The sequence below is a fragment of the Scardinius erythrophthalmus genome (assembly GCF_964197995.2).
Source record: "Scardinius erythrophthalmus genome assembly, chromosome: 14".
NCBI classification, from domain to species: domain Eukaryota; kingdom Metazoa; phylum Chordata; class Actinopteri; order Cypriniformes; family Leuciscidae; genus Scardinius; species Scardinius erythrophthalmus.
The window spans coordinates 24,481,618-24,506,617 of NC_138234.1; the positions used below are offsets into that span (position 1 = coordinate 24,481,618).

Here is a 25,000-nt window from a genome sequence, read left to right on the forward strand (position 1 = left end):
TCTAGCCTTTATGATGTTTTCTTGAGGAACTACAACCAAAAAGTGAAAAAAGATAAATGCTGGGCTGGCGAATGATAGTGAAGGCGCTTCAGTGAACCGGTGAGAACTGGAATTAGCTTTAAGCTAACACGTCTCTTCAGTAGCTATTGTTTGTTTACGCCTTTTTGATGACATCACGCGTGTCATCAAAAATGGCAAGCGATGATTGGTCGGAAAGCAGTGTTTAGTCTGACGTGTTTCTTGTCCACGGCATGACAAGAATTTAGGAGTCAAAATCGCAAAATCTGACACCGTGAATATCGTAACAGACAAATATTCTATAGTCTGGACTCGGCATAAGGTCTCACTCTTTATGAACTAATCATCTGAACACGAATTAAACTAAACATTACTCGTGAGGGCTGCACGGATTTGGGGGGAAAAATTCAAATTGGAATAAAAAAAAAAGTAAAAAAAATTAAGGATGGCACAATTTGGCCAAAAAATGATTTGTTATAACAACAACATAGCAACATGCTAGTATCACAAAGCAATGCCCTTAATCTACCCTGAAACGTTGACCAGTTCATCTTTAAAATCTGTCAGGTGATGCATTTCATCAATGAAACATGAAAGAGTGGGAACTGAATGAATCTGCTTTTGTTGTTTTTAGCTGTGGGGTAATTCAAAGCCTTGTTTTGTCTGTTGGAGGTTGAGTTTTGTCTAACTGTCATAGTCACATTGTTTGTTTTTTGGTTTGTTTTGACTGGCATCGGGGACGTTTACCTGCCCTTCCCATGATCCACACAGACCGTGAACCTGGACCAGTGAGTATCTGTAGTATTCCTCCATTTTCTTCCTCCCTCTCTGTCTCTTTCTAGTTAAGTTCTCAGTGCAGACTGTCATGCATTAGGCGTCTCTATTGCCTGTGGGTCCAGCAGTTATAGAGCTGATTTGATTTATCCCTCGTCTCCTACATCATTATCTCTTTCTTCTCGCTCTCAAACACACACACACACACACACACACACACACACACACACACACACACACTTACACTGTCTCTTCCACTCTCATTTCCTCATCTTTCTATTCCTCTGCCAGAGTTCACTCTCAAACGGAGACAAAGGCAGGCCTTCAGACTACCTCAGCAATGGAAAAAAGAGAAAAGCAGATGAGAAGGAGTTTATGACAGACTACGTAAGTGTTAAATTCACATCCTCCTCTCCTTTCATGAATCATAAACATGATCTTTATTTGATTTAAGCACACACGCTCAACTCTTACGGCGTTTTGTCTTTCAGGGCAGCGACGCGGAGAAGAGCGACGACAATTTGGTTGTTGACGAGGTCGGTTTGTGTTAAAGAATGAAAACAAGGCTGGCCATATTTTCCCCTGATTAAATCGTCATGTGCATTCCGTTCCCTCAGGACCCTTCTTCTCCAAGAAGCGTGCAGTCGTACTCCTCCAGAGAGAACGGATTAGATAAACTCCCTCCTTCCCGTAAGGAGCCTCTGCCCCAGGCCAGTCCGACCTCGCTGGCTTCCTCCAGCAGTGCTGCCTCTCCTTCACGCAGCAAGGAGCCTCCACCGGTACATATATAAATTACTCAAAAACAAACACAAACATGTTTGTTCGATGTTAAACAAATGCATTGCTCGTTTAGCGAACAAGTTCCTTTCCCTCCCTCAAACGAAGGTGTCTCGCAGTGCACAATACCGTTTCTTCCTCCTGCACATCTCATCCCTTGCTCCTGAAAATGCAAAAACAGACAGTTCCCCCTTGAGTTTGACTTATCGCTGCATCTTTTTTCATTGACTATATACCTTTCCTGAATAATTAATGTGTGTAAATGTGTTCCCTAACCTTATAGAGAGAGAAGTCCAGCACTCCAGGGATGAAGCCTGGCACGCCCATGTCCCAGGAGTCGTCCACCCCAGGCCCCAGCGTTCCTCCGCAGTTTCGACCCGTTCCTGGGAAGCCAGGCGTTGACCCTCTTGGTACGATTCTGCTTTATCCCGATAGTCCAAGTCTTTAGTGACTGTATTTGTAGAGTGTTTAGTTCCACCCGGTTTGAATGTCTTTTTTGAGGGTTGTCAGCCAGCAGAGGGCAATAGTGGTCTTCCTGTTTCTGAGAGGACGTCTTGTTTTAATTGTATCATGGTGCTGAGCTCCTTTAATTTTAGCATTTCTGAGAGTGATATTAAAGGGTCTATTTTTTTTTTCAGGATCTTTTTATTCAAAAATGCATTTAAAACACTATTCGTACATACAATGACTTGAATGCACCTATTTTCTATGATGAACATGGTTTTAATTACTGAATTAAAATTCATTATTTTTGAAGGCATGAAGCCCTACTGTCTTTATATCATAAGGAAGAAAAAGCCTCTAAACTAAAGAATATTTTGATGTCAAGAAAAATGAATTTTTTCATCAAGAATTTGATGAAAGCTTGAAACCCTTTTTTATTATTTCTCAAGGGAAAAAAACTTTAGTAGTTTTCCATAATTTTATTTTAAGAAATGGCATGGCGCGACTAATTCATGATATTTGTTAAAGAAAAGTTTTACCACAGAACATTTTTTAAAAACTAATTTGAAAAGGATTTGGTGTTAACTCTGCATTCTGAAATCTATTTGTTCCGTTTTGACAATTATTCAATTATTACTTGCTTGATTAAATCAAGTATTTATGAATTATTACTTAATTAAATGCTTCAACACTGAGAAACAAACCTTTATAACTCAGTTCCCCCCAATTTTGGATTCCTAGCTTTAGGTCTGAGGAACCCATTGGCAGTGCAGGGCGCGTACCCCCCTGGTGCATTTGGGCTTCCTCCGGGAGTTAATGGGGATTTGGCGGGAGCCGCGGGATACGGTGCCGGTCTCCACCTCGTCTCCCCTCAGATGAATGGCTCTGCTGCTGCTGCCGCTGCTGCCGCGGCTGGATATGGACGTTCACCTGTGGTGAGGGGGAAAAAAAACATTAACCCTACATTTTCCTTGTGCCTTTTACGATTTAATCTCATTGCCCTAATTACTTCCCAAGGTGGGCTACGAGTCTCCTCACCCTCATATGAGAGTACCGGGGTTACCTGGTAGCCTGCAGTCAGCAGCTTCTGGAAAACCGTAGGTTTCCAATGCCAGTTCCCATTTGTTTGACTGCTGATGTCAAATGCACCAATTCTCCAGTGTGAACGCTCTTAGTCTAATCGGTCTTGAATGAAATTGTTCGTCTTTCAGTGCTTACTCGTTCCACGTGAGCGCAGATGGTCAAATGCAGCCAGTGCCCTTCCCTCCTGACGCCCTCCTCGGCCCTGGCATCCCACGGCACGCCCGTCAGATCCACACCCTCAGTCATGGAGAGGTGGTGTGCGCGGTCACCATCAGCACCTCCACGCGTCACGTCTACACCGGCGGGAAAGGCTGCGTCAAAGTCTGGGATATCAGCCAACCGGGCAGTAAGAGCCCGATGGCCCAACTGGACTGTTTGGTGAGATCTGCGTCATGTGAAACTCTCCTTCTAGTTGGTATTTGCCATCCTAGTTGGACTAAATAATGTCCACCCTTTCGTCCAATCAGAATCGAGACAACTACATCCGCTCATGCAAGCTCCTCCCAGATGGGCGGACCTTGATAGTTGGAGGTGAAGCCAGCACACTGTCCATCTGGGACTTGGCCACGCCGACTCCACGGATCAAGGCCGAATTGACGTCCTCGGCTCCGGCCTGCTACGCTCTGGCCATCAGTCCCGACAACAAGGTCTGCTTCTCCTGCTGCAGTGATGGAAACATCGTGGTCTGGGACCTGCACAACCAGACGCTCGTCAGGTATCTAAAGACTCCTGCTGGTGAGATAGACGACGTTCTTCTTCCTGAGGTCATGTGATGTTCTTGTGTCGCCCTCCTCAGGCAGTTCCAAGGCCACACAGACGGAGCCAGCTGTATAGATATTTCCAACGACGGGACCAAACTGTGGACGGGGGGTCTGGACAACACAGTGCGCTGCTGGGACCTGAGAGAGGGCCGACAGCTGCAGCAGCATGACTTCACCTCACAGGTACTGAGCATTTGAAGAGTTTTCATGCAACTCCTAACATTATTTAGGAAAAATTTGAAAACGCATCTTTTTTTGTACATTTAGGAGTCTTTGTCCAGTGCAAACCTATACATTTGAAAATGCCATTTTGATGTTGTAGTGTGGATTATGAAAACAGAGGTGTTTAAAAACGATGATGCACGTTTAGTCATATGATGCATAATATACCCGATATCTTTGGTTGTACCAAAGTTGTGCCTGCTATTCACTTTCATAGTGTTGCTATTGATAAATCTTTGTGCAATCTTCATATTACATTCCTGAAAAGAATAAATGCTGTCCTTTGGCAAAACATAGACCATGTGGGCTGCGTTCGAAGTCTTCTTGAACAAGTAATTACTTTGTGACTGTTTAAAGAGTACATTGTATATACTATTTGATAGTAAAGTGTCAATTGGATGCGCACTTAAAAATCTCGTCGGAAGTAGAGGGTCATCTTTGGAACTTTTTGCCAACTGTTTTATGAAGACTGTGAATTTGGACATACTGCTCTTTCACATTGTTTTTTCACTGTGGACGAGCAACTTTTGGAAAATGCTCAGTGTGGAGTTTTTAAACGAAAGCGCTGTTTTGAAATATATCCAGGCCGGATCAGGAGGTTCCGTTGTTGTTCAAACCTTGGCGTGGAGAAGAATTGTGATCATTTTTAGCATTAAACAATGTGTTTATGTGCGCACGCAGATCTTTTCTCTGGGTTACTGTCCTACGGGCGAGTGGCTTGCAGTGGGGATGGAGAGCAGTAATGTGGAAGTGCTGCACGTCTCCAAACCAGACAAATACCAGCTGCACCTTCACGAAAGCTGCGTTCTCTCACTCAAGTTCGCCTACTGTGGTATGTTTGGTGGATTTTTCATTTGAGGTTGAGCATTATGGAAAACCAAAAAGATTATGCATAACACCATACTTTTTCACTTTTGCAGGTAAATGGTTTGTAAGCACAGGCAAAGATAATCTACTGAATGCATGGCGAACTCCATATGGATCAAGCATATTCCAGGTATTGTGCTGTTTGGTTACAAAATGGTGTCTGTTGATTATAAATACTAACGTGTTGGGGAGTAAATAACTAAAAGTAGTGATGCTACTAACTAGATTGTAAGCAAGTTTCAGAATGGTGCAGCTTTTCCAGTAAAAAGCTGCTACTTCATTGTAGCACCAAAATATACATTGTTTGGTTCGTTCAAGCAGTTTATATAAATTAACTGTCATATTTATTTGTGCAGCATTTTAAATGTTTTGAATATTAATATTTATACCTTCACTCACTATTTTCTACTTAATTGGAGTCTGTTCAAGTTCTTAAAAATACTTTTTAAAGAGTAGCTTGATTTTTTTTTTTTTTTTTTGCTTTCCAAACTACAAGCTACTCAAAGTAGCTTCCCCGGGATTGTTGGGCAATTATCGGTTACATTGTGCTATGACAAGAATTAATAAATAATAAATAAAGATTTTTGTCTTAATGACGTGTCAGAAATGAATGTTTATTGTTGAATAGACTTTCTATGTGCCCTATTTATCAGGATAAAGAAGACAAACACTGATTAGAAATGCTAGCTAACACCTGAACGAACTCTCTTAACTGATCATTTTTTTGTCCCTAGTCTAAGGAATCGTCATCCGTCCTCAGCTGTGACATCTCGCCTGACGACCAGTTCATTGTCACTGGCTCAGGAGATAAGAAGGCTACTGTGTATGAAGTCATTTACTAAACTGAATGTGTTCAGAATGTCGCTCATAAAACAAAAACTGATTGAGGAGACCAGATTCATCGTTATTTTGTCTCCAAGTTGGGAGACGAAAGGTGTGACATGGACATGAATATGGACTCTGAGACAGCAGGACGGCTGTACTTTTCAACTCCAAGATCGGACGGTGGATCTTCAGAACTGACCTTGTTGTTTTTTTAATGCTGTGAGGAAAGCTGGTAGTCTAGCTTCAAAAACATGGAATTTCTCCAAAGACCTCCTCTTTTCTTCTTCTCTCTTTCTTTTTTTAAACAAGATGAAACCTCTGTAGTGAACATAGTAGTAAAAGAAATCTTATTTTTTTAGCCTTCGGAATTTTCACGGAAATGGACAATTATGGAGCCGCGGTGGATTAATGATTTATGATGAGACCTTACGGACTTGCCTAAGACTTCTTCATTGATCGTTTTCTTAAGGCTGACCTGATCTCGGCTCTGTGTTATGATTGTATGGATGATGGACTCTATGATGTAGGACAACAAGGATTTTAGTGTTTCATTGACTTCAGGGAAATGGCTATAAAGACACTCAGTTAATGTCCTATCACGTGAATACTGTATGTTGGAGCATGTTGAAAATTATTTTGACTGTTTGGTCGCAAACTTGGTATGTATGAACTGTAAATAAAGCTCTTTAAAAGCCAAAAGACACTTGCATTTATTTGTAGTTTAAAATCTCATTCATAATGAATAAAATAATAATATAGATAATAAAGAACCCTGCGTAATGATGTAGATAGTAAGTAAATCCAATAATTTAGATGGTAAAATGCTTTCTGGTATCCCAGTTTGTTTACCCATTTTGAAGATAATATAATAAAAAAATAAAATGCAGACCCCAAAGCTCATACTTATGCCAATTTTATTTACTTGTGTGCAATTTTTACAATAAGAAATTTAAATGTGAATGTATTAAATTCAATAAAGGGTTAGTTCACCCAAAAATGAAAATTCTGTCAGTAATTACTCACCCTCATGTTGTTCCAACCCCGTAAGACTTTCGTTCATCTTCGGAACACAAATTAAGATATTTTTGATGAAATCGGAGTGCTGGATCACTCCTCCACAGGCTTATGGACACTATAACTTGCTGGCCCAGAAAATGTATTAAAGACATCGTTAATATAGTCCAAGTGACACCAGTGGCTCGATCTTAAGTTTATAAAGCGACGAGAATACTTTTTGTGCGCAAAAACAAACAAAAATAACGACTTTATTCCACTTTTCATTTCCTTCTCTCTGGACCTCGAGTCTTTTCACGTAGTGTTTAAGTGTAGTGCATCTGTGTTGCACGTCACCACGTATCACACACATGACCAGAGTCGCCCAATAGTGAGCCTATGTGGTGACGTGCAACACAGACGCACTGCGCAAAAACACTACGTAAACTAACTCGAGGCACAGAGAGAGAATGAAATTAATAGTGGAATAAAGTCGTTATTTTTGTTTGTTTTTGCGCACAAAAAGTATTCTCGTCGCTTTATAAACTTAAGATTGATCCACTGGAGTCACTTGGACTATATTAACAATGTCTTTAATACATTTTCTGGGCCAGCAAGTTAAGGTGTCCATAAGCCTGCAGGAGGAGTGATCCAGCTCTCAGATTTAATCAAAAATATCTTAATTTGTGTTCCGAAGATGAACGGAGGTCTTACGTGGTTGGAACAACATGAGGGTGAGTAATTACTGACAGAATTTTCATTTTTGGGTGAACTAACCCTTTAACTGTAACCAAGATGGTGTTCGTGTTTTAAAATAAATTTTAATACAATACAATTTGGTGTAGTAAATAATTTTGTAGATAAAATCTGCATAAACATGAGTTGGTCTGGATAATGTCTTCAGTTTTTTTGTATTAATTCTTTGATATTGAACCGCTCTCAAGAATGCAACAACTTCAAAAGATGACCACAAGTTTAATTTGTCAATGTATACATATGTCTTTTACATCACATGGGAAGTGCTACAGGGATATCACAGCAATGCCCAAGTTCCTTGGCTTTCGAGAGAGAGAGTCTTTAATGAAATCTTGACAGTGAACATTGTTCAGTATACAAACATAATGCATTATATAAGGGTAGATAGATACAGATATTTCTATAGCGTGATGTCAAAGACAGATCGTGCAGTAGAGACGGTCTACCTTGAAACAGACAAATGCCAGTTTGCAGGCAGCCATGTTTTCAGCTATTTGAAAAATAAACACACCGCACTTTCTGGATAATAAACAGACTGATCAAAACACTGTAGTATCACTGCTTACTATTGCCATAAAAAAGAGAAAGAACTTAATGATACAATTCCTTCAGTTCACAAGAAAAAACGGTTTGACTCATCCAACCGTTTTCTAAGTGCTGAGAAAAGCTTTATAGATCAAAAAAACTGTAATTAAAAAAAAAAAATCTGTTCCCAGCAGGATGTTTGGTGCATGTAGTAGATGAACTCTGTAGTTTGTCCTTGAAAATTCCTGGTCAGGTTGGCAACCACAGCTCTTCTTATTAATGGTGTGCATCAGGGCTCTGTTTTAGGACCGCTCAGATTTTCAAATTCTCTCTGTCTAACTTGAGAAGAGGTTACTTTAGGGATGTCATTTGATTAAAAAATAAATTTCAATTTGTTACATGATATCCTTATTTATTAATTCCAATTAAACTGTTATATCAATATTTGCAGCCCCCAAATTAAAATAATTGTATCTTCATAAAGATAGTATTGCATTCTCTTCCATGCTGTTGATTAATTATATAATTTTGTCGCATTTTCATAATAATTTTTGATTTATTTTTAATTTCATATTTTGATGGTATATGATGCATTGCTTTATCTCACTAAAGAAGAGCAATCATGAAAAGGTTTCCTAAAAGATAATTAATGACATGAAAAAGAGCATTAAACCACAAATGAGCGCAACATCTGTATGATAATCCACAGGAATTAAAACAAATAACGGTCGTGGTTGTGAATATTTGCCACACGAATCCTGCATGATTTACCCTTGCTCCTCATTAGACACTGACTTGTGGAAGAAGGAAATTAAATGCAGGTTGGAGAATTCGACTGGGATTTGCCACATGAATGTCTAATTGGGTTGGATAGGCGAGTGGAGAATTGTTTGTACGCCCATTTCGTGTTCATCCAGAAATGCTCCAACGTGAGCATTTTCTCATTGGGGGGGGGATGATGTTGCACTCTCTTTATGGAGGGAGTTTGCAACTAATGAAATGATTGTCTGGTTTTGGTGTTGCTGTAAGAAGCAGCTCCCTAAGTACCAGGTGTCTGTGGGGCTTCCTCTTTTAGCTTGGAGACTGTTCTAATTAACAGCTTCACTCTCATATGCTACGTTCGTAATGGAATACTAGCGTACTACATACTTCACAGTATATACTGTTATTGCAATGAGAACAGAAAATTGTTGAGATAAATAGCAGTATGCTACATTGTTGCATTTTTAATTAATGAGTGAAGTTACATTTTGTTGTCTTTAAGATTGTAGTCCAATAAATTTATGAAAAATATGTTGCAAATAATTCATGTTATTGTTAGTCGCAATGTAACAGAAGTAGCAACAAATCTTTTTTTCCGTATTGTGATTTATTGTACATTCGAATTGCTGAAGAGAAACAAAAATATATAAAACAAATGAAACATGCATGGATGAATCGTTCGAAAATAGGGTGAATTTCCATTTCATGCCGACTTTAAACTGGAAGGTCAAGTTGAGCACATTGCCATGGGATACATAGTGTTTTGACAGGAAATTTTGAACGAAGGAAATCGTTCCTTCGAAATTGCACAAAAGGAAATCTTTACGAACATGTTGGTACTGTGCACAAGATACATACTGCATAGATAGTATGAGTCGTATGTTAGTATGCCATTGCGAGCAAAGCCTTTCTCTATCTCTTAAGCTATGGTGACTGGATGGAGTGAAAGGACAGCGAATAGAAGAGCCATGGTTGCCTGCCACGCGGCCATGATTGTGTCATGCTTGGCGCTCTTTGTTCATCCATCCGTATGTCTTTGTCTGCGTTCAGTACACCACCTCATACACCGTGGCTTTCTTATCACCAGAACCAGTTACAATATACTTGTCGTCTGGGGACACGTCACAGCTCAGGACCGACGAGGACTCCTTTGACTATAAAAGAGAGAGAGAGAGGAGTGAAATCATTTTTGAATCTAAACCGAAAACCGTCTTGCTTTAAATCCAAGCTCTCTGTCTGCGCACAGCTGCACTCTTATTCCGTTCTGTTAATAGTATAGCAGTATTTAAAGGTTTAGGACATTCAAAACATCTCCGTTTGCGTTCCAAGGAAGAAAGAAAGTCACATGGGTTTGGAACAAACCTGGAAAATACTGGCTCCATATGGCGTCCTCCATGCATTGAGCAGATTGTCCTTTCCTGTGCTTACAAACCACTTCCCTGAAAGAGAAACAAATCATGTCCTCTCCATCTTAGATTATGAAATAGCGTTTATTTTAAATGGGGCATAAATAATAAAGGATCATATGATTGCAAGAGCAGTTTAGAAGCCACAAGTTTATAGCGACTCTCGTACCGCAGTAGGCGAACTTGAGTGAGAGAACGCAGCTTTCGTGAAGGTGCAGCTGGTATTTGTCTGGTTTGGAGACGTGCAGCACTTCCACATTACTGCTCTCCATCCCCACTGCAAGCCACTCGCCCGTAGGACAGTAACCCAGAGAAAAGATCTGTGTGTGCACATAAAAACACTTCAATAAAAACTAAATGAAAATAGACAGCAAGTAGTTCTAAAAACTGGAATATAAAGACACAGAATGTACTCTACTAATAAATGGTTCTGTCTAATTATGTATGATGCAACAGCTCAAGCCATTCATCACTCTGGGTGGTTGCTAGGGCACTGGTAGTTGGTTGCTAGGGTGTTGCTATGTGGTTTCTAGGGTGTTTTAGGTGGTTACTTGGACAATGTTAGTTGACATTGTTAGCTGGTTACTAGGGTGTTGCTATGTGGTTTTATAGGCTGTTATAAGTGATTGCTAGGGTGTTGCTATGTGGTTACAAGGGTGTTCAGGGTGGTTACTGGGATATTGTAAGTTGACATTGATAACTGGTTGCTATGGCGTTGCTATGTGATTTTCAGGATGTTCTAAGTGGTTGCCAGGGCATTGCTAGGCTGTTGCTATGTGGTTTCTTGGATGTTTTAGGTGGTTACTTGGACAATGTTAGTTGACATTGTTAGCTGGTTACTAGGGTGTTGCTATGTGGTTACAAGGGTGTTCAGGGTGGTTACTGGGATATTGTAAGTTGACATTGATAACTGGTTGCTATGGCGTTGCTATGTGATTTTCAGGATGTTCTAAGTGGTTGCCAGGGCATTGCTAGGGTGTTGCTATGTGGTTTTAACAGGATGTTCTAATTGATTGTCAGGGGATTTTTAGGGTATTGCTATGGGGTTGCTAGGGTGTTCAGGGAGGGTGGTTACTGGGATATTGTAAGTTGACATTGCTAACTGGTTGCTATGGCGTTAGGGGATTGCTAGGTTGTTGCTGTGTGGTTGCTAAGGTGTTTTGAGTGGTTGCTAGAACATTGCTAGCTGGTTGCTAGGGTGTTGCTGTGTGGTTGCTAGTGTATTCTGAGTCAGAAGTTTCTAAACAAATCCTATGTTCCCACTGAGCTGCAGTACCTGTGAGGTGAAGTCATGCTGCTGCAGCTGTCGGCCCTCTCTCAGGTCCCAGCAGCGCACTGTGTTGTCCAGACCCCCCGTCCACAGTTTGGTCCCGTCGTTGGAAATATCTATACAGCTGGCTCCGTCTGTGTGGCCTTGGAACTGCCTGAGGAGGGCGACACAAGAACATCACATGACCTCAGGAAGAAGAACGTCGTCTATCTCACCAGCAGGAGTCTTTAGATACCTGACGAGCGTCTGGTTGTGCAGGTCCCAGACCACGATGTTTCCATCACTGCAGCAGGAGAAGCAGACCTTGTTGTCGGGACTGATGGCCAGAGCGTAGCAGGCCGGAGCCGAGGACGTCAATTCGGCCTTGATCCGTGGAGTCGGCGTGGCCAAGTCCCAGATGGACAGTGTGCTGGCTTCACCTCCAACTATCAAGGTCCGCCCATCTGGGAGAATCTTACACGATCGGATGTAGTTGTCTCGATTCTGATTGGACGAAAGGGTGGACATTATTTAGTCCAACTAGGATGGCAAATACCAACTAGAAGGAGAGTTTCACATGACGCAGATCTCACCAAACAGTCCAGTTGGGCCATCGGGCTCTTACTGCCCGGTTGGCTGATATCCCAGACTTTGACGCAGCCTTTCCCGCCGGTGTAGACGTGACGCGTGGAGGTGCTGATGGTGACCGCGCACACCACCTCTCCATGACTGAGGGTGTGGATCTGACGGGCGTGCCGTGGGATGCCAGGGCCGAGGAGGGCGTCAGGAGGGAAGGGCACCGGCTGCATTTGACCATCTGCGCTCACGTGGAACGAGTAAGCACTGGGAGCATAAGTGGACATTAAAATGGTAGTTAACTCTAAAAAATGAAAGATGTTTTTGTCCATACAACAAAAGTCAATAAGGTCCAAACTTTGGACCCCACTGACCTCCACTGTATGGACAAAAAATGGTATGTTCAGTCAGATAGTGGAAAATGGTCATAAAAACTAAATTACGGCTGTTTTTGGTGCAATAAACCACAACTAACAATATAAGTGGACTTCAAGGAACAAAAATTTAAATAAGAATAGAAGCTGAATCAATCCGTAAGTACTTAAGTTTGACAACATAATTATGAGAAGTTTGCATGTTTGTATGTATGTGTCATTCAGTGGGAGCAGCAATAATTCGCTGCCTTAAGGATGTTTGCCTGAATTCAAGTGTTTTCCTCGCTGTAGCTGACAGCGGGGGGCTCGAGAGGGGATTGCATTACAAGCACAGCAAACAAAAGCAGCACTATTTTGGACTAATACGCTGGTCATCGCTGTGCAAGTCCATCTCAAAACAGAGGGAGGTAAAAGAAAGAGGAGAAACTCACGGCTTGCCACCGGTGGAGCCAGGCAGCGAGGAGGACAACCCTGAGGGCCTAAGATGTGAACGTGATTCATACGCTACCTGTAAAGGAGAAGTAATCAAGGTTAAAGTGCTTTTCGGTGGACTTTTGACAACTGTACGAGCTTCAGAAACACAGTTACCATAGGGCTGCGTGTGTAGGCACTGGCTGCAGCACTGATTTGGGGCGAGAGGGTGAGTGAGCCTCCGAACCCGCCTGGGCTGGCCAGCTCTCCGTTAAGCCCAGTGTGGGACACCACCCCGAAGTGAGCTGGGTAAGAACCAGGCGTCATAGTCAAGGGACTCCGTAGAGCTACAGAACACACAATTAAACCAATTATTTTCATTGAATTGTGTTTGCGATAAACGCAAACAAACAACGTCTTACCCAGAGGGTCTGCCGAGGACGCAGCTTTGTTGACCAGGCGTAAACAGGAAGTGCTGGGCCCGGGTGGACCCGGGGTGAGAGGGTCATGGTGAGAGGGAGAGGAATTGCCTGATTTAGAGGAGGGCGACTGAGATTTTTCTGTCTGCCAATAGAACCAAGAGACAGATGCTATTATTTGTCATACTGACCCCATATAGTAACACTGATATTGTGTCGAGGCTGGTATATCCGGCTCTATCCTTGTATGCTAGCTCTAAAATTTGCTCAGATATTGATAGGGCCATATTTAAGTTCATTTGGAAAAACAAAACTGAATATATAAAGCGAAAAACGATCATCAGAACTCTTTCAGAGGGTGGGCTTAACGTTCTTGATTTCAGCACACTTAATACTATTTTTAAAATCAACTGGATAAAACATTGCTTGGCCCATAATACTTCTATATGGTTTTATATCCCCAATTTGTTTTTTGAAAAGTGTGGAGGATTAAACTTTTTATTATCATGTGACTTCAAATGTAGTAAACTTCCCATCAAATTATCCAATTTTCACAAGCAATCACTAGATGCATGGAAAATAGCCTTTAAACATAATTTCTCCCCACACTCTTGTATAATATGGAATAACCAAAATGTATTATCTAAAAGAAAAAGTATATATAAAAAAGAATGGTTTGATAAAGGAATTATTTTTATTTCCGACTTACTAAATTGTAATGGTGAGATTTATACTTATGAACAATTTCTTGCTCTCTCAGGTATTGAATCTACATGTAGAGATTACAATATGGTTGTTAAAAATATCTCCATTAAATTGCTTCAGCTTGTGAAAGCACATCTCAGTTACAACTCAGTGTTACGGCAGACTCCTAAACTTATTATAGGAGGTGTTAATATTTTGGATAAGAAGTGTAATAACTCTTACATCAGAAAGTGTCTTAATCAAGATATTAGCTGTTACCCAATAGCAATTCAGAAATGGAAACAATTTTTTTCTTCTATACCTTCAACTGAGACAATCTGGTCAGCAAGTAATAAATTTTTACTGCCAAATAAGGTCAAGGAAATTCATTTTAAAATACTACACAGGTATTATCCATGTAACGCATTTCTTAATAAGTTTAAAAAAGATTTCTCACCACAATGTTGTTTTTGTGATCTTGAATCTGAAACTCTCATACATATGTTTTGTAATTGTAAATATTCTGAAGACTTTTGGAAGCAGGTATCTATGATGGTTTTTGATACATTCTACAAAATAATTAGAATTGATGAGGCTATGATATTATTCTTGGACTGCAATACTGGCTCAGATATAATTGATAACACATTAAAGTTAATAATTCTTCTTGGGAAGTTTCATATACATAAAGCTAAAGTAATATCTATAATACCCTCCTTTAATTTTTTCTGTAAGGATCTTAAAATATTCTATGACTCATTGAACTCAATCACTGGAAATAAGAAGTGCATAAAAACGTCTCTTATATTGAAAAGAATAATTTGTAGAATTTAATGTTTTACTCTGTACAATGTAAGATCTGTTATATGTTTTCCCCAGTTTCTGTTTGTCTTATATTTGATGCATATATTTGATATGTCTGTAAGCTTTTTTGAAAGTAAAAAAAAAAAAAAAAAAAAAAAAGTAACACTGATATTGAATTTATTATATTAAAAATAGCTATAAATAACTATAAATAAGTAAATATATTAAAACAATTTTTTTTTTTAATTCTAGAAAATCAGTAACTACAAACCACCATTTTTTCTTGTCCCAAACTAGCTATACCCTATAGCTTTAGGCCAAATCTGCAAATCTAGTTTTTACAATATTTATAAAGTAGAAGTACAAAGTAAAACAGTTCATATAATATTTAGTATGAGTGTAAACTCTGGCATATTAGGTATCTAAGAAAAGCTTTCGTACTTGTGAGGTGTCCTTGTTTTTGCCAGGGGGTGGGCTGTGTGGTGGGGAGGCCGGTGGGGGACTTGGGGAACCTGGGAGCTCTTTCCTCAGGTTTGGGGCTCGGTCCAATCCATTCCCATGAGGAGACAGAAGGCCACTGCCTATGGGAGAGGAAGCCTCCTGGAAACAAGTTAAGGAGAGTCAAGAGCCTGAGTGCATTATGCTTTAGTTTGGATATGAGAATTTTCCTTTTACGTTCTAGATGTCGAGGCATGAGTTAATAGGGTTTGATCAAAATAACATGGATGCTTGCCTTCATTAAACTTTGTTAACCTGGAGTTCAACAAATCAAGGTCTCATCCATTCACTCAAATGTGTTTACTCAACTGTAAATGACAAAACAGTGCTGAGAGGTCCTAGTTTAATCCTTGGTGTGGGATATTGCAGGAATTCGGATCATGTTTTTTAAACATGTTAATTATGCAGCGGGGTCACTTAATGATCATAAAAGCATAGCGCCGACTCCAGCCGCTCTGCAGCTGAAAACAATCCTGATTCGCCTGTGCGATATTATCAGCAATTACTGAATGAATGCAGTTTAATAAATATGAGTGATGTTCAATATTTATCCAGTAATTGAGAAACAGAGCTGTAATGTGTTACCTTGAAATGGATGATAATTGCATAGAAATAATAATAAAGAATGAGTTTTTCAGGATTAATTGCATTTGTTTGTGCTGCTCTACAATCAAATACAAATACACATCATTAAGATTAAAATCAGTGAAAGACTAGGGTTTTTTTGGGTGGTTGCTGTGTGGTCTGGCCCAAATATTCATGATATTATAGTCTCCAGTAATTGGCTTGGTTTGATATTCACAGGCAGAGAAATTTATTACATTTTGATTAATGTTTATGAAGTCTAACTTTTTTTGGGGCAACAATATACTGAATGAATGAACCGATGAATTGTGCAAAATAAGACCAGGAGCATGATTTAAGAAAGTAAATCAGGTAAATTTTGATGTGGAATAAGAAAACACAAATCAAAACAAAACAAAACAAAACAAATTATGTGTTCAATTGACAACCTTAGTTTAAATTCTTTTTTGTATTTTATCACCATGAAAATTTTATTTTGTTTTAAATGAAGATTTTATTTGAATGATTTTTATTTATTTTTTGGTTTGCTTTGTTGTTTTGTTGTGATTTGCTTTTGTTTTGTTTTGTTGTTTTGATTTGGTTAGGTTTGATTTTTGTTTTGGTTCGATTTTTGTTTAACAAAACCAAACAAAAATCAAACTAAACCAAATTAAAAGGCCAAACAAAAAAACAACAACAACAAAAAACAAACAAAACAACAAAGCAAACCAGAAAACAAAACAAAAATAAAATCAATAAAATAAAAATGTTCATTTAAAACAAAGTAAAATTTCTTTGTGATACAAAAAAACAAAATCATGTGAACTAGAAAAAATGGTTGCGCTCTAAGTTGACAAGAAATCCTGTTGCTTCAGGTACATAGAGCCAAGGGAATACTTGAAAACGAGCAAAAAGGTTTCTGGCCGCACACTGAATCCAGTACAGGCTGAAGTCGTCTAGCAAAATATTTTTTATTTTATGAGTCGCATCGTGCACGATGTCTGCGGCCAGCAACCTTTTTGCTCCTGATAAAATACTTTTTTTTATTTTACTAAGGCCGTCAATTATGAATTTTCCTACCAACTGAGTTAAAAGTATCACAATCATAAGACAATATGAACCATAATTGTAATATATGGCAATAAACAATAATATCGACTAAACCTACTTTTTATAACGTCTATTAAATCTTGTTTACCGCAATAATGGCCTCATCTTTTTTTGGCGGCAAATTTTTATATATGCAAATCATTTTATTAATTAATCAGTATATCATCTAATTAATTTAATTAAGATATTAAATCGATTGACAGAACAACTGTAAATCCAGACTTTCACTGACGTTAATTTAGCAGTGCGTGTGAACTGACCTCATTTGAGACATCTACCACAAGATTGTCCTCGCTCTTGTCTCCGTCACTGTCCTAAAAGCAAACAGGCAGGAGAAGGATGGTGTTAGACGACACACACACAGGCACAAAAATATATAACCCTATGGGATATTTATCAGGTCCATGTACAATATTGCACTGTCCTTTTTCTGCTCTTTCCGCGCCCCTCCCTTTGTGTTTAATTTCACCAATCACAGTAGGGGAGACTCTCCCACCACCTTGTCCATCGCTCTCACACAGCTCACACTCATCTCACTCTCCTCTTTCGCCCATCTCTGGGAATCAGGGATTGACAACGCACTTAGTTACCATGGCAACAGGGCTTTGATGTGATCATGGCCTGATGTTCCTATTACCATCACCCTATAGTGACATCATCCCCCTAATTACACCCGCCCGGATGGTCACATCCTACATGTATGCATTCGGTAAATGCATTGTTGAGCATAATGACCTATATTAAAAAAATTATAGAGTAAAAAAGATTTTACCTATACATTAGACATACGTTTTTATTATAATATAATATGATATTATACAACTGTGTATTTTTCATATTAAAATATAATTGTAAAATTCTATTTTAAATATTTTTAAATTATATTTATTAAATATAATATTCATATTATATAATATACATATTACATTTAAATTATTTATAATTAATTCAATAAATAACAATTTTATTTATACAATTTTAAACATTATTTTCCATAAAACCATATCAAGCAAGCTTGTACTGAACCCAGAACATTGTCCAGTAGCACAAGCGTCCAGTAAACACAATAGAAGCTGCAATGAAATAAAATGTCAATAAAAATTCCCAAAATTCAATCATGTTCTATATTAGAAATTTGACAATAACGCAGATGTTGTGCTCATAACTATCCAGAACATATTTTTACAGTCAGGGACTGAAACAATTATGAAGCTGAATTTCATTTAAGAATAAAATTTAATTTCACTGGATTCTCTCTCTCTCTCTCTCTCTCTCTCTCTATAATGTATATTGATAGATATATAGACAGACAGAAGATAGATAGATAAACAGACAGATAGATAGATATTTAAACTAGGACTGTCAGTGTAACACACTCAATTAGTTAATTGGGGGAAAGACAAGAATGATGTCATCATCATGTGACATACGTAGTGAGACGGGATGACGTCTTTGTCATCACACCGTCTGCGTTTGGCATCGCTGCTGGCCTGTGAGGGATACACCCCTGACGGACCCTGCCGATCCTCTGCTGCCTGACTGTCAGTCGACGACACTGATTTACTCTATAGACACAGAAAACACAGCATAAACACACACACGGTCTCATTCCCAACTAAATGCTAAACTTTTGGAGGTCAATAACAACAAATGTCACTGTTTCTCAAGTGTCTCTTAACCAAACGTCATGATGTCAAACCTGCGTCATATTTGACTTGAGAACTGCCGTGGAAGGGATTTTAAAGGTAAATTTTGGTATTTGGCCACTAAGAAAGGTCATTGTATGGAAAAGATGTGATTAAATGATGACAGTTGAATTATCCCAAAACATTTAGTCACCATCCAGGGTCAACTGTCCAGTCTCTCAACTTTCATCATTATAGGGAGTAAAGCAAAACCGGTCTCAGATAAGTGACTTCAAACAACTTCGTTTTCTGCAACGGTGCAGTTTTATGAGCCAAACAGGAAGTGCATTGGACTGTGATGAGAAAAAGTGCACAAAGAAGCCCAGTTCTCTCAAACAAACCTGTTTTCTACTAAATCGCTCTCTCTCTTTTCACTCCCCCTCACTTAGACCTTTCCTTGACTCCCTCATTTTCTTCTTTTATAGTCAGCAACAAGAAATCATCTCAAAGAATTCGACTGTTATGAATCATACTCCTCGGAGTTCTCAAAATTTTTTCCCCCAAATCAAACTCTTAAAGGGACAGTGCACCCAAAAATGAAAATTCTATCATTATTTACTCGCCTTCATGTCGTTCCAAACATATTTGCTGTTTTTATTTCTTGGAACACACACAAAAAAACTATTTGGAAGTCCCTTAAAACATCTATTTTCCATAAAAGTAGTTTAAATGACTCGCACGCCATATTAAAAGTCACCAGATGCCAGACTTAAATTTAAGGAATTATTCATTGAAAAGTTTGCCCTCTGCAGCTCATACAAGTCATATCGATTTGGAATGACATGAGGGTGAGTAAATGATGACCTTGCGGCCATTTTTGGGGGGAACAATCCCTTTAAAAGGAAAATCAAAACTTTTAAAGGGACAGTACACTCAAATATTAAAAGCTGTGATTTTTGTACTTGGAACAAAAAAATAACAAATTTCACTATATTCCAAGTCTCCTGAAGACTTTTTTTTACTGAAAATGTTAACCTCCGCAGCTCATAGAAATCACATGAGTTTGGAACGGCATGATGGTAAGAGAACCAGCAAGCAAGTTTCATTTTGGGGTGGACTGTTCCTTTAAGGCTAACTGTGATGCAACCGAATGACAGAGAACTATGGGTTGTTATATTAAAAGTACAGAATGAACGCTTTTCCTTAGTGCTAATGGCAGTGGGCAGGAACTGTGCTTAAAGCGTCTTAGTTTAGAGTGTGCTGGTCGGATTTCATAATCTGTACTTCTCTTTAAAAGACTGTATTTGGAATCATTTATCAAAGTCAGTGGGGTGGAGACACATATACACAAACAAACACTCAAGTTTGATACTCACCCTGCTGGGCGCACCCTCTGGGAGCGGAGGAGAGAGAGAGACAGAAAGAGAAGGAGGGGTTGGGGATTGACGTCAGTCTAGATAATAATAACAACAATTCCATTGCAAGCCAAGGTCATGCTGAAAAATCCAGTAAGGGTGCAATAAAAATACATCCATTGTATTGAGCTCCCTGAACAAGTCGCCCCTCTGGCCTTCAGTCTATCAGAGCTTTAAGGCTTCTCAGAAGTATATCAAATCTTCTGTAGCAGCTCCTTCCCGCTCGTTTTTCTTGGGCCATGTTTCGCTCCATCGCTCTCTTGAAATGATCACTTTAATGTCGGAAGACTCGTAAGTGCACATGGACGGTGGCGTAATGAAAGTTTATTAACAAACTAGTAGGCGGTGTGTCAACAAATAAATCATAGCGGAAGTTAATTGGTATTGGTCACAAAAATTGAACACTGCATGCATTTTGTGCACTGTTGATGAAGAATCGCAACGAAATGAAAATGATAAAATACACAGATAAAGATCCATACCTAATCCATATCTAATCAGAAAAATAGAAACGGAGTTATATTAAAAAATGTCCTGGCTCTTCCGAGCTTTATAATGGCAGTGAATGGCCGTTTATGTTTTAAAGTCCACAAAAGTGCATCTATCCATCATAAAAGTGCTCCACACTGCTCCGGGGGGTTAATAAAGGCCTTCTGAAGCATAGCGATGCGTTTGTGTAAGAAAAATATACATATTTATTACACGGCTCTGTGGAATACTTGATTCTGATTGGTCAATAGCGCCATCCAGCGGTAAGTTATTCCCAGATAACAACCGCTCAAAACAGATAACGCAGGCTGAAGTCAGCAGTGCTATACGCCTGCTAGGAATGTTTTTTCTTCGTGGAAGTTTTGTATTTGGTGAGCTAATAAAGTATTAAAGGGGTCATATAATGTTACATGCACTTTTACAAGTTGATTGTACTGAAATGTGTGTTGGCAGTGCCTGTACACAACCATCATAAAAAGATAAAAATCCATCCAGTGTTTTTTTTTACTCTTCTTATATGTTTTCCCCCATCTCAAATCAAGCCGTTCAATTTTGTGACGTCACAAAATCGACGCTCCTCCCACAATTGTTGATTGACAGCAGCGTTTCAACACAGACCCGCCCTCGCTCGTGAGCGAGCTGTCAATCATAGTCCGCGCGGTCATTATTGATACGCTGGAGCACTGTCTATGAGCAGAATGGCGTCTAAGCGATTGTAGAGTTCTGTTCTTGGGTGTAATGATGAACACAGCATCATTTTGATGTTCCTAAATCCAAACCGCTGAAGACGCAGTGGCTGAGTTTTGTTTTCGAAGGGAATATTCCCCACGATCAACGTCAATGCTTTCATGTTTGCGTGAATCATTTCACACACCAGACTGCTTTACAAATGAGGGTCAGTATAAGAAGCTGCTCCTGAAAAAAGGATCTTGTACCAACTATTCGTGTTCCTGCTGCACCTCCAGAAGAACTGAAGTGAGTGTAACGTTTTATTAACCTTCATATTAATATTTATATTAATCTTTGCAAATCGCTAGCACGCTTCACGATGAATGCAGCTAAGGTTTACACTCAGGGTACTCACGACATGTTTTCTATGTACGACGTTCTCAATATAATTCATAATCCCACGTTTATAATGAACAATGCGTTATGGTTATTGTGTTATAAACGGTGTCCGCACAGAACAGAGGGGCGGGGTGAGCAAAGCTCATTATCATTTAAAGGCACATGCACTTAAACGGCGTGCTGAAAACAGAGCTGTTTTTGACCAGGTAAAATTAGTGTTTTCTTACAATACTAATGAGAATTTTTAATTAAAGTATATTACAAACTTTTAATTTAGACCCTAAAGAATCATATTAGCTTGTACAAAAATGGCATATTATGACCCCTTTAAAACTCAGTTGAATCAATATTTTGTGTAGAGTTATTTTACTTTAGAAAGTTTTAAATATGGGTATTTTTCTTACACAAACGCATCGCTTCACTTCAGAAGGCCTTTATTAACCCCCCGGAGCCGTGTGGTGCACTTTTATCATGGATGGATGCACTTTGATGGACTTCAAAACAGAAACCGCGATTCACTGCCATTATAAAGCTCGGAAGCGTCAGGGTGTTTATTAATATAACTCCGATTGTATTCATCTGAAAGAAGAAAGTCATATACACCTAGGACGACTTGAGGGTGAGTAAATCATGGGCTAAATTTTTTTGGGTGAACTATCCCTTTAATAAATTTATTTTAAACAATATTTTTTTATTTAATATATTTATTTTATTTTTATTATTTTGTAAATTAAATGTAAATATTGATATATTTTTATTTATACAATTAATTCTTTAATTTAAAGTCATTTAATAACCCCATGCACCTGTGAGATTAAAGAGTAAGACAGGTCAGACAGACACTCACCTCGCAGGTGCTCGGGGTCCAGGTGGTTGCGGTCGTCCTTGTTGGCCAGGTGAGCGGAGACTCCCAGGGCCCCGGTGAGGGCCAGCAGACCCGAGGTGCCGCTCAGAGACAGACCTGAAGGGTGAGGAGTGAGAGGGATACCTGGAGTGTGGTGAGACAGGTGCTGGAGCTGCTGCTGCTGAGAGACAGACACACAAACAGAGAGACGCAGAGAAAGACAACAGTCAGGCACACATACACAAAAAGATATATCACATGGAGATAAACTGAGGTGGATGGACAGATATACAGACAGACAAACAAAGAGATCAAATATTCTGTCCATCTATCTATCTATCTATCTATCTATCTATCTATCAATCTATCTATCTATTTATCTATCTATCGTTAGATCATCCATCTATCTATCTATCTATCCATCCATCCATCTACCAATCTATCGTTATATCATCGTCTATCTATCTATCTATCTATCTATCTATCTATCTATCTATCTATCTATCTATCTATCTATCTATCTGTCTGTATGAGAAGTCAGAAAGGTCAGAGGTCACTCACCCCTATGATGGCGTTGAGTTCTGCCATGGTGACCTGTTTGGCACGTTCCACCGCCTGAACAACCTGCTGTTGATGCTGACACACACACACACACACACACACACACACACATAGATAAATGGTAAGAAACAGACACAAAATACACATTTGTAGACACAAACTCAAACACACACAAAAAAAAGTGAATTTAAGTAAACATCTCACAGCTAAACAATTTATCCTCACACACTCTCTCTACATCCCTCTGTCTGTCACACACGCACACACACACACACACACACACACACACACACACACACACAGTCAAGTATTGACAGACATATCACTCTGTCCTTCCCCGTCAGCAGACACTAACTCAAGCTAATGCTAAAGGTGACCTCCTGATCAATACAGGTCCGCCTGATCTTTTATTGCTCATCTGCCCAAATAAATCTGCTCATTTGAAATAAAGATCCATTCCAGGCGTTACATCCTGAACACAGGTATCCTCACATGAAAGGGAGCTGTATCAGTATACATTATATTAAAGGTCATATTCACAAACAGACTATATGAATAATGATCGGTAAACAGATGTGTTATTTACAGAAGTCTTACGTAAACTACAATAAATTAAGCATCTGATTGGTTGAGATATCAGCTGTGTTAATAATTTAATAGCCAAATCATCTTGATGAATCTAAATCTTTGATAAGTTTTGTGAGAAATCAATCCTCTCTCATTTTCCAGTACAGTTTTGAACTCTAAAGGAGAGTTGCTTTAATTGCATAGTGCGCATTCATACAACCCACCATGGACTTGAGAGGACTGCAGCTCCAAAGCTTTGAAGATAATAATGGACCTATGGCTCCACGACAACGGAACTGGAGCTTTGAGTATGATGGGACACAAAACAAACCATTCCAGCCTTAGCCATTCGCAACAAAGTACAGCTAGAAAAGCAACAGCCGAATCTCAAGAGCTTCTCCTTCTACCCTTCATACGAACTGAAAGAAACAAGCAACATGTGACTGAACGGCGGACCCCGAGAACTCTTCGATTTTTACACGAATTACTAGAATTTGATGTTTTGGCTCATTAAAGTGAAGCGAGTCATTTGTTTGACTTCCGGTTCAACCAATAGCATGGGTTTGGAACGGGACTACCTGCTGGTATCACTAGAAGGAGAGCTGCTAATAAAGCAAACAGAGATGCTGGACTCGAGCTGAATTTGCAAACTGAGCTCATCAAACCATCACAGATGACTCTCGGTAACCGGACACGGCAGGGGTTTGCTGCTTCGTTAAAAAACGCAGGATATCAGCAATCCTTGTTTGGTTGGAGATGTGAGACGGGGTCGTTAAAATCTAGAAGCTGTCTGCTGTACTGAGGGGGAATCAGTCTGACGGGGAGAGAAAGTGTGTGTGTGCCTCTGGGAGAAGACCCCAGAACCCTGATGAGTTGTCAATCACTGTCAGCGTACCTCCTGAGAGAGGAAAGGGATGATTTGAGCACAGATAGCACTGAGTCGCTTCACGATCTCCGCCTGCAAGAGAACACACACATACACACGCTCGATTAGGAGAGAAAACAATGACAGTGATAAACCTGTACTACTGCACTGGGCTCTCAATTCCCAAGCACACAAATGGCTTCAGCTTAGATTATATTCATGACAATGATGTCTCAGCAACAACAGATACACAACACAGAGAAAGAGAGTGACAGATAATAATGTAGCGAAGGCAATTTAGCACTGCTGTGATGGAGGATGTAGGTTAATTGTAATTTTGTGGACATGAATGATAAAAAAAAAAAAAAACAATAATAGCAACTAGATCTACATGATTAATCGTTAAAAATTGCGATCTCGATTCAAACACCCACGTGATCTTGTTCGTAAACGACAATGATTCGCCTGTGTCTATTAAACCTTTGGCAAAATCACACCGGAACATTGAAATCTGTGTTTGCGCTGGCGCTGATCCAAAGAGAGCAGCTGTCATGTATAGGTGTGAAATAGATTCACAAACAGTCTTTTCAACCACACAGAATCGTTATTTCCGTGTTACAATAATTTAGATTAGCACAGAAGTATTGGTATAAACGTTTATAGT

At 39.4% G+C, this 25,000-nt stretch overlaps 2 protein-coding genes across 8 annotated transcripts in view; one reads left to right on the forward strand and one right to left on the reverse strand.

Moving 5' to 3' along the window:
• Positions 1-6,466, forward strand: part of tle2a (TLE family member 2, transcriptional corepressor a) — a 32,595-nt gene extending 26,129 nt beyond the window's left edge. For 4 of the 7 annotated variants that reach the window (XM_081385347.1, XM_081385348.1, XM_081385350.1 and 1 more), the window contains 13 exons: positions 744-806; positions 1,084-1,179; positions 1,284-1,328; positions 1,410-1,571; positions 1,853-1,979; positions 2,755-2,948; positions 3,031-3,110; positions 3,225-3,474; positions 3,564-3,811; positions 3,893-4,040; positions 4,761-4,911; positions 5,000-5,076; positions 5,681-6,466. In XM_081385347.1, the coding sequence (XP_081241473.1) occupies positions 744-806; positions 1,084-1,179; positions 1,284-1,328; positions 1,410-1,571; positions 1,853-1,979; positions 2,755-2,948; positions 3,031-3,110; positions 3,225-3,474; positions 3,564-3,811; positions 3,893-4,040; positions 4,761-4,911; positions 5,000-5,076; positions 5,681-5,788 (1,749 nt within the window). In that variant the 3' untranslated portion in view covers positions 5,789-6,466. The remainder of the gene's footprint in view (positions 1-743; positions 807-1,083; positions 1,180-1,283; positions 1,329-1,409; positions 1,572-1,852; positions 1,980-2,754; positions 2,949-3,030; positions 3,111-3,224; positions 3,475-3,563; positions 3,812-3,892; positions 4,041-4,760; positions 4,912-4,999; positions 5,077-5,680) is intronic. The other 3 variants (XM_081385349.1, XM_081385352.1, XM_081385351.1) reach the window with 1 other exon arrangement.
• A 1,256-nt stretch (positions 6,467-7,722) lies between these two features.
• The window catches only part of tle2b (TLE family member 2, transcriptional corepressor b), a 47,809-nt gene continuing 30,531 nt past the window's right edge, over positions 7,723-25,000 (reverse strand). The window contains exons 8-23 of the mRNA XM_081385241.1: positions 24,367-24,429; positions 22,905-22,979; positions 22,347-22,524; positions 19,904-19,920; positions 18,333-18,467; positions 17,163-17,216; positions 15,172-15,330; positions 13,246-13,387; positions 13,001-13,170; positions 12,844-12,920; positions 12,056-12,305; positions 11,719-11,966; positions 11,490-11,637; positions 10,383-10,533; positions 10,170-10,246; positions 7,723-9,961 (exon numbers count right to left, since the gene is read on the reverse strand). Coding sequence (XP_081241367.1) covers positions 9,854-9,961; positions 10,170-10,246; positions 10,383-10,533; positions 11,490-11,637; positions 11,719-11,966; positions 12,056-12,305; positions 12,844-12,920; positions 13,001-13,170; positions 13,246-13,387; positions 15,172-15,330; positions 17,163-17,216; positions 18,333-18,467; positions 19,904-19,920; positions 22,347-22,524; positions 22,905-22,979; positions 24,367-24,429 — 2,052 coding nt within the window. The 3' untranslated portion in view covers positions 7,723-9,853. The remainder of the gene's footprint in view (positions 9,962-10,169; positions 10,247-10,382; positions 10,534-11,489; positions 11,638-11,718; positions 11,967-12,055; positions 12,306-12,843; positions 12,921-13,000; positions 13,171-13,245; positions 13,388-15,171; positions 15,331-17,162; positions 17,217-18,332; positions 18,468-19,903; positions 19,921-22,346; positions 22,525-22,904; positions 22,980-24,366; positions 24,430-25,000) is intronic.